The sequence below is a fragment of the Catharus ustulatus genome, chromosome 14 (genome assembly GCF_009819885.2).
Source record: "Catharus ustulatus isolate bCatUst1 chromosome 14, bCatUst1.pri.v2, whole genome shotgun sequence".
Lineage (NCBI taxonomy): Eukaryota > Metazoa > Chordata > Aves > Passeriformes > Turdidae > Catharus > Catharus ustulatus.
This window is the reverse complement of record NC_046234.1, coordinates 20,697,769-20,707,086: the sequence shown is the minus strand read 5'-3', so window position 1 is coordinate 20,707,086 and position 9,318 is coordinate 20,697,769. Positions and strand designations below refer to the sequence as shown.

Below are 9,318 nucleotides of genomic sequence, written 5' to 3'. Positions count from 1 at the left end.
GGGCCGAGCCGAGCCGGGCCGCCCCACGCGCGCGCTCCGCGGCGCTCCCGCCGCCCCCGGCCCGCCCGGGCCCCCCGCGCTACCTGCGGGGCGCGCGCGTCCAATCAGCGGCGGCGGCGGCGCGGGGCGCGTGCCAATCAAGCGCGGCGCGGCCAATGGGGCGGCGGGAGGCGGGTCAGGTGACCGGCGGCGCGCGGCTCCCCATTGGCGCGGCGCGGCCTGGCCCGGAGTTGGTTTATGTGCGAGGCGCGGACGGCGCCCCGTCAGTGCCCCGACGGCGCCGAGCGGGAGCGCGGCCGCGCTGCGCCTCCTCGCCCTGCTGCGCCGCCCTGCCCGGCCCGGCGAGGGGGGCGGGCGGCTGTTTGGGGCCGGTTGTTTTGGTTTTTTTTTTTTTTTTTTAAATTTTTTTTTTCTTGTTTTTTGTATTTTTGGTGTCGGCCGGGGGGTGCTCGCCTCGCTGCCCGCCCGCGGCCGGGGCCGCGCCTGCCCGCAGCGGGGGGGCGGGGTGGGGGTGCGTTTTGGGGTGGTTTTGAACTTTTTTTGGGGGCGGGCGAGCGGGAGGAGGGGGGGCGGGCAGGCTGCTGCCGACCGACGGCCCCGCGCCCATGACGATGCTGCTGGACGGAGGGCCGCAGTTCCCGGCGCTGGGGGTGGGCGGCTTCGCGGCGCCCCGCCACCACGAGATGCCGGGTCGCGACGCCGCCGGCGGCGGCATGGGGCTGGGCCCCTTCGGGGACTCCTCGCACGCCGCCGCCTTCAAGCTGAACGCGGCCCCGCACGACCTCGCCGCCGGGCAGAGCTCGGCGTTCACGCCGCAGGCGCCGGGCTACGCCAGCGCCCTGGGCCACCACCACCACCACCACCACCACGCCGGCCAGGTGCCCTCCTACGGCGGGGCCGCCGCCTTCAACTCCACCCGCGACTTTCTGTTCCGCAACCGCGGCTCCGGCATCGCGGACGCCGCCTCCGGCACAGCGCAGCACGGGCTTTTCGGCGGCTCCCCCGGCGGCTTGCACGGCCCCGGCGGCATCCCGGACACCCCGGGCTACCTGCTGTTCCCGGGGCTGCACGAGCAGAGCCCGAGCCACACGTCCCCCAACGGGCATGTGGACAACGGGCAGATGCACCTGGGGCTGCGCGGGGACCTCTTCGGGCGGCCGGATCCCTACCGGGCCGTCTCCAGCCCCCGCACGGACCCTTACGCCGGCGCCCAGTTCCACAACTACAACCACATGAATATGAATATGGGCATGAACGTGGCGGCCCACCACCACCACCATCACCACCACGGCCCCGGCGCTTTCTTTCGGTACATGCGCCAGCCCATCAAGCAAGAATTGTCCTGCAAGTGGCTCGACGAGAGCCAGCTCAGCCGGCCCAAGAAGAGCTGCGACAGGACTTTCAGCACCATGCACGAGCTGGTGACCCATGTCACCATGGAGCACGTCGGGGGGCCGGAGCAGAACAACCACATCTGCTACTGGGACGAGTGTCCGCGGGAAGGCAAGTCCTTCAAGGCGAAATACAAACTGGTGAACCACATTCGGGTGCACACGGGGGAAAAGCCCTTCCCTTGCCCCTTCCCGGGCTGCGGCAAGATCTTTGCCCGCTCCGAGAACCTCAAGATCCACAAGCGGACGCACACAGGTAAGGCCCGTGTCGGTGCGTTCCCGCACCGGGACGCGGGGCTCGGGGGCTCCGGGGCTGCGGGGCCGGGCCGGGCCGCGAGGTGCGCGGCGCTACCTCCGCTCTCGGCCTCCGGAGCGGAGTGAACCATAGAAATGCTAATGAAACCTCATTCTCGGTGACTTCCGCTCCTTTTTTATTTTTATTTTTAGGCCTGATTGGCGTCTCTCCTAATTAAATCGGCGATAGTTTTGTCAAAGTATTTTTATTTGCAGCCCCAACTTTACTTCAGCCCTCCTTCATGGGTGGAGGGAAGAGAGGGGGAAGGCTGGAAGCAAACGTATTTTGGCTTATATCCTCGAGTAGGTCTTGTAAAGCTGTCCGAGCCGCTGAATTTATCTCGGGTCTCCTTCCCCAAGCTCGCCCAGCCGCCTTCCCTGCTGGAGCCCAGCGTGGGCCTGGCGGGAGGTGAGTTCACAGTAATAAAGGGTGATCCAAATTTATCCGGCACGTAAGAAATCCTGCTGTCCATCTTGCCCTTCATTTGTTGTGCTGCTTGTGCATCCCTAAGGTGGGGCGAGCAGGGCAGATGTTGTCCTGGGAAGAGGCAGGTCGGGATGGAGAGGGGAACGGCCCTTCTTCACCCTCTCTAAATTTCACAGGTGAGAAGCCTTTCAAGTGCGAGTTTGAGGGCTGCGACAGGCGCTTCGCCAACAGCAGTGACAGGAAGAAACACATGCACGTCCACACCTCGGACAAGCCCTACATCTGCAAGGTGTGCGACAAATCCTACACCCACCCCAGCTCACTTAGGAAACACATGAAGGTAAATCACCCCAGTGCTCCAGCCCTTTTCTCCCTGGGCAGTGATGCTCAGTCGCTGGTGTGCTCAGGGTTCATTCCCCCAGAGCAGGGCGGTGCTGAGCTCCGTGCTCCCAGCGCGGCCCGAGCACTGCCCGGTGTCCAGGCTGTGGCCGGAGCACAGCCCAGGGAAATGGCGTAGTTTCTGTTTTAGTTTCTGTTTGTGCTCCCGCTGGGGCGAGCGCTGCCCGGTTTGCAGAGCAGGGCTCGGTGTGGGAAGGCTGTGCAAGTGCAGCTTGGCCTGTGGCTGCAGCCCCTCGTGCTGGGGTGCTGCAGCCCCCCGAGTGTCCGGGGACACAGCAGGCGTTGTCGCTGGTGCTCGGTGGCCGGCTGGGCACGAGCGGCCTGAGCGAGGCCGGGCCGAGCCGCTGCTGCTCGGTGACCCTGCGGCACGGAGAACAGCCCGGCCCAGCGAGCAGCGTGCCGGAGGCCTCGCTCCCATCTCTGCCTCTTGGTTTTAGGTGCACGAATCCCAGGGGTCGGACTCTTCCCCTGCAGCCAGTTCGGGGTACGAGTCCTCCACCCCCCCTGCGGTGGGCTCCGCTGGCACTAAGGACTCCACTAAAACGCCGCCGGCCGCCCTCCAGAGTAACCCCGGCCACAACCCTGGACTGCCCCCCAATTTTAATGAGTGGTATGTGTGAAGGCAGCTGCAGCCCAGCCACAGATTGGACCAAATGCATTGGGAACGAGGAAAAAAAAAAAGGACAAACCAAGCCAACTGCAGCTCGCTCTCACGGAGTTTCCACACCGACGACCGCATAGGGCTACACCTACTTAACTGCCAGGATCCAGAGGGGGGTCTTCTATTATTATATTATAATAATTACTTTTTTTTTTTTCTTTTGCAAGCCCAGACGCTGGACTAGCCATGTCCTTTTCTCAGGATTAGATTTCTTTTTTTTGCTGTCTTTTTTTTTTTCAGTCACGGTCGTTTCTTTGATTTTTCCCCCTCTCCTTGCCTGAGTCTCTCTTTCTTCAATTCCCCACTTATTTTATTATTCTTAATTTGTTTTGTTTTTCTCTCTTTCGGTGGGATGTTGACATGAGGATGAAAATTCTCCTTCGCCTTAGTGGTGATTGTTTAAACTTACAGTCTTAAACCGTGCCAAAGTCCTGTTATGTCTTGAACTTTCCTTTCTAGCTCTCCTGCTGCTTCTTTCTCTGCTCTTCTCTTTCTCCTTCTCTCCCCAAGCATTACACTTGTGAATGTATTCTCGTCTGATGGGGTCGGTCAGTATTTTTCAGGATGAGGATGTGGTGTTTATTCTGCCCAGATTGTGACGTTTAGTATAACGGTTGCCTTTTTGTAATAACTTTTTTGTAAATACATACCCATGATGCCATATTTATCGTTCGTAATTTAATTATTGATACAAAGTGCCGGGAACTGAACAATATTTATGGGGGAGAAAAAATTGTTTTCTAACAAAAAAATACAAACAAGCAAAACAAAAAAAAAATTCAACTCTGTACAGCTTTTGGTTATAACTGCTTTAGCATTAAAAGTTTATTGTTTTGGAAAGAGCCGTTATTGACCTCCTCGGGGCACGGGGCAGCCGCGGGTCCCGCCGCGGGCCCGGTTGGCGCTGCCGGCGGGTCCCGGCGGTTGTTTTGGAGCCGGCGATGCCGGGGAAGCCTCCTCCTCGCCGCCGCTCTCTGTCCTGTCCCTTTGTCCCCGCCCTCCCCCGCAGCTCCCCGAGCGGGCCGGGGTCGGGCCGGCGAGGTGGAGCAGCGCCCGGGGCGGCCCCGACGGTGAGTACCGGGCAACCGGGCCGGACCCCGGGCTGCTTCCCGGGGCGACCCGGCGGCGGGCAGGACTGTCTCCGTTATCGTCTGGTTTGTTTTGTTTTGTTTTGTTTTTATTTCTGACTAGGATGAGGAAAAGCCTTCCCGTCCTCAAGAGAGAAAAGGCACCGAGATGAAACATCTCCCCCGAGAAACTTCTCGGCGTCACACAGGAGCGGCAAGCATCCCGAGCGACGGTGGAAGCCGCTCCCCCGGCACACGGCAGCGCTTGTGCGGCGGGAGCGGCCCCGCACGGCCCCGCACGGCCCCGCACGGCCCCGCAGCCTCCTCCGGCAGCAGGGCTCAGGGCAGCCCCGGGGGCACCGGGCCCCGCCGCACCCCGCGGGGCGGGGAGAGCCCGGAGCGGCCCGCCGTGAACTTGGCTGGGGCTCGGCGGGGGGACGCGGGTGCCCCATCCCCTCCTGCTGCCGCAGCGGCCGCTCGGGCGAGCAACCCGCGCAGCCTTGCATGCTTCGAAAATTACATTTGAACAAATTTACCCTCTACTTCCTCCAAGGGTTGAAAAAAAAAAAGAAAAGAAAAAAAAAAGAAAGGAAGAAGGGTTTCTCGGGCAGAAAAGGGCAGGAGAAAGGTGGATTGCAGCCTCTGCGGCTGCACAGCTAAAACAAAATAATCCCCCGAGCTCCCCACTGGCCCCTTAGAATAGTTCCCTTGGAGGTGTCCCGGCTAGTCATGGATCTCTGCTTCTCTCTTGCCGTGAGGTGTTTGTGTCGCTGTGCGCAGAGCCCAGCCGGGCTGGCCGCGGAGCGCTGCCGGCTCCGTCCGGGGCGAGCGGGGCCGCCCCGCAGCGCGGCGGGCCAGGAGCAGCGGAGCCGCCGGCTTTTCCTCGGACACACACCTGGGTCGTGTCTGCCTTGCTCCGGACCGCGCCAGGCTTGGAAAAGCTGCCGGTAGGCTCGGTTTCGTTACTGCTTTGCTCGGAGCCGGGGAGGCGCGGGGCTCCGCGGGAGCGCCTCGGGTCGGGTCCTGCGCTGTGCCGGGCTGGGGCAGCCGTGCCCGGGAGGATGCAGCATCTCCGAGCCTGGAGGAGCGGCCCCACTGGACGAGCAGTGCAGGGGCGCTTTCTGGCCCCACAGTGGCTCTGGTTGGTCCCAGGGGCTTTGGGCCATGCTGGCGAAGTTGCCCTCCTGCCTGCCCCCGCAGGTGCTTCCTTCAGCTGGCAGCACTGCCCCTGCCGTTTTTATAGCCAGGACTTAAAAAACAGCATCCTGGCTCATTTGGCTTCCCTGGGATCACAGCTGGATCCCCACCCGGGCCACCCCATCCGGGCAGGACTTGCAGCCGCTGCAGGGAAGAGTGGAGCAGGCTGTTGGCTGCACCCACTGCGGTGCCGGGTCCCCCAGGGCTGTTCTGCAGCCCCCTACAAAGGGGCATGGATCGGGCAGGTGCAGCTCTGTGTGTGTGCGTGGTATGGCATGAAGCAGTGGATGTGGGATGGGCGTGGAAGGGCAGGGACCTGCTTGGCTCTGCAGTGCTTGGGAAGCACAGGGTTCAGGTGAGGGGGCAGCAGGGCTGTGACCCCAGCATGGTACCGTGTGTGGTGGGTGCTGCTGCCAGCCCCCCTGCCCACCAGCTGCTGCCTCTGATTCTTGGGGCTGAAGGCCAGGGAAGGGCTGTCTCACCCTGAAACCTAGTGCTCGGCGTTCACGGACAAATAGGAAGGGTTTTTCTGTAAAAAGATGTAAAAAGTCCCTGTTCCTCACCCTGTTCCTTGCCAGCTGCAAGGAGATACTGAGAGTTCTGGAATGGGACAGATCCTCTCTCCTGGGTGTCTTAGGCTGGTTCTGTGAGTTGGGGAGAGACAGCTTGTGATTTTCAGAGCCAGGGCCTGGCAGTGGGGACCTGTGCTCACAGCTCAGACACAAACCTTACAGAGCTGACTGGGGCAGGACAGCACTGCCAGGGCAGGTGCCCTGTTAGCTCAGCTGCTGGTCTGTCATGAGCAGTGGGACTTGTGTCACACCCCACAAGACTGTTCACAAACAGGGGATGCACTCTGCTGGCCTCTCCCCTGAAGCTGCTCATGCTTGCCTGTATGAGCGGGATTAGGTGGATTTGTCCCCAGATAAACACAACTCGGGATGGTTTTCTTAAAGGAGTGATGTCGGTTCATTGTGCTATAACGCATCTGAGCAGAGGCAGGCGATGAACTGGAGCCGTTGCATCTCTACCGTGCTTTATGAGCCATGAATATTTTGATTCCTTTGGTGTCATTGTTTTTGCATATCTGTCTCTGTGTCTGGTGTAATCCTCTGAAAAAAAAATTAGTTTTCAAGCATTGTGCCTGCCATTAGCATGTAGTGGTTGCACAGTGTGTGAAGGCAGAGTCCTGAAGGCATTTTGATCAGATTGTGTTCAAGCGTCTCGGCCTTATGGCACCAGGAGTTAAGTTTCTGTAAAAAATCTGTTTGCTGTAAAGCTCCAAAGCAGTGGATAGGGTGTAGTATTTTGTGATTGTATTTTATTTTTTAATACAATGTTCTCAGATTAAAAGTATCACATACTAACACCAGCTTTTCTAACTGAGTGTAACTTTGACGACTGTTTGCTAAAGCATCCCTGTTACTTATGCTTGTTACTGTGACCACCTATAAGGAAAATATTTCTGCAGAGATGCACTCCTGGTTTGGAGAGGTGAAACTTCAGAGTAAGCCCGTATTCTTTGAGAAATCTAATTTTATAATGGAGCATGCAGAAGGAAATAGTGTGTATTGTAGTGACTAATCTGTACATCCGCTGAACTAAGACATTTAGTTAACCTTTCTATGCTGTTTGTATGGGATAAAAATATAATCTGTCTTGCTAGTGCGTGCTCACCTGAATATAACTGCAGGCAGTAGAAATGCTTTTGTAAGAGCTTACAGTGGTGAGTGAGAATGGCAAAGCAAGGACCTGCCTTGCAGACCTGATAGGAGATGGTTTAGGATGGCTTACAGACATCTGTTCTGTTCTAGTCATGGAAAACCCCCCTGCAGAATCTGGGGGAAGCAGTTGTCAAAACAGGCGCAGATACATTTTAATATTAAGATGCTAATTTTATTCTCAGTAAAGAAGGTGGTTGTGTGCTGCTTAGGTTTTCTTTTAGCTGATACTTTGGTAACGTTTCAAATGTTTGTGTGAATAGAAACTTTAATAAAAAGAGCTGGGGGGGGAAAAAAAAAAGAGTTTAGCTGAATGATTTTGTTTTGGCAACTTGTTCAACAGTGGCAGCTTTGAAATTGTCAAGGCTCGACTTTGAAATGGGTGATACGTGGAGTTTCTTTTGAGGGAGCCCCAGCCTGCACCTTGGGGACTCATTCCTGTGCTGGGCAAGGAATCCTGACCTGGGACAGGGAGAGGGGACGGTCACTGGAGGTGTGCTGGCTGGGGGAGCGCTCACGGGGACTGTGAAGGGTCTGTGCAGAGCAGGGCTGCTCCCTTGCTTTTATTGTTTTCCAGAGCATGGTGTAACCAGGCTAGGCCAGTGGGGGTTCTGCAGCTACAAAATGGCTCCTGGCAGGTTCTGGGCACAGCCATGGGCAGAGCCATGGGCACAGCCATGGGCACAGCCCCCTGCCCCAGCTGGGCACAGCAGCTCTGGGGAGGGAGGTGCAGTTTGTGCTCTGCACGGTGAGCCCGGCCAGGTGCGGGGTGCTTGTGCTTTATTCCCATCTATTCTCCTGCCTCTGGCTGCCAGGGTCACAGCAGGCTGGAAAACATCAGATTTGGGTTTCTGCTGGCCGTGGGCTTGCTGCATTAGTGTGCCACAAAGAAGGAGCATTTCAGGAAATCCAGTTCCACCCGCAGAGGCTCGAGAGGCAGGGCACTGGGCTGAGCCTGACAGAAAATTAGTCACGAATCTGTACCTTCTTGAGATTCATCCCTGCTTCAGTCAGACATCATTTCAGTACAAAATCTGCTGTTTGTTATTTTTTAAAGTATTTTTGCCACTTTCTGTAGTTTACGTAGCATAGTTCTTGTTCTGAGAAAGAAGATGATATTTTTGTTCACTTTTGTACTTATTTTGATTTTTTTTGTTTCTTTTTTTACCTGTGTTGGTAGAATGCTGTAGGATTTAGGATTTCCACTACTTCAGTGTGTTCTTGCTAAAAATAAACTTCTTTTTTGTTTGCATTTATTAAATCCATGGACTTGAGTTTTTCAGGGATTATTGGTAAACTCAAAAAAAAAAAGTAAAACTTCTGTTGAGATTGGTGAAACATAGTCTTAACTATAGGAAAAATCTTAATTTGGACTCAAATATTATCTTTGATTAAGAGAAAAAGCTTCATGCAGCAGGTGATGTGACTAAAGTTTCCCGGAGTCATGCAGAGTGGAGAGTTTGCAAGGACTGCTCTCTGGTTGCTCCCTGTGCAAGGACTCCTGGTGAGGAAGGCAGATGTTCCCCAGAATACTCATTTCCCTGCAGTATTTTTATTTTTACTGCAAAGAAGATGCTGCAAGAACTTTCTGAAACTGTGAATCATAAATATTTTAAAATCGTGTTCCAGGCACACTCGAAATGGACTTGCTCAATTTTAAAAGATTATAAAAGAAAAAAAAATGGACATTTTTTTCCCTTTTCTTCCTATTTTTCAGAGCCTCACTGCCCAGATTTTATTTTGCTACCTTTTGTTTTTTTCTTTTTCTGGTGACAACTTCAAGACCAAAGGGGCACCCAACTTGCTTTAAAAGGATGTTTTAAGTGTTTAAAAGTGAGCTTGAGTTTCTGTGTAATTCCATTATTCTAGAGCTTGAAGTGTATTTTTAAAAATGAGGCTATTGAAAACATTGTAAAAATTGGCAAAACTGCAGCGGTAAAATATATATTTGATTTTTAATCTTGACCCACAGGAATATTTTAAAATGATACAGCAAGTGGAGTGTTTTACTTCAATGGCTTTGCAGCACTGGTTTTGTTTTTAAAATGAGAACCAATGTGTCATTGCAATCTGCTACTTTTTTTCTGTTTCCTTTTTGTTCTTTGCTGGTGCAGAAGAAGGCAGGCAAAGGACCAAAGGAGTTGAAAATATGCCTTGAAGA

The 9,318-nt window shown here is 55.2% G+C and overlaps 1 protein-coding gene across 1 annotated transcript; it reads left to right on the top strand.

Annotated features, from left to right (window-relative positions):
* The first annotated feature begins 601 nt into the window (after positions 1 to 601).
* Positions 602 to 3,833, top strand: ZIC3 (Zic family member 3). Its single transcript, XM_033072770.1, has 3 exons — positions 602 to 1,647; positions 2,289 to 2,452; positions 2,949 to 3,833. The coding sequence occupies exons 1-3, from the start codon at positions 606 to 608 to the stop codon at positions 3,129 to 3,131; spliced, it is 1,389 nt and encodes a 462-aa protein (XP_032928661.1). The 5' UTR covers positions 602 to 605; the 3' UTR covers positions 3,132 to 3,833.
* Positions 3,834 to 9,318: the final 5,485 nt, after the last annotated feature.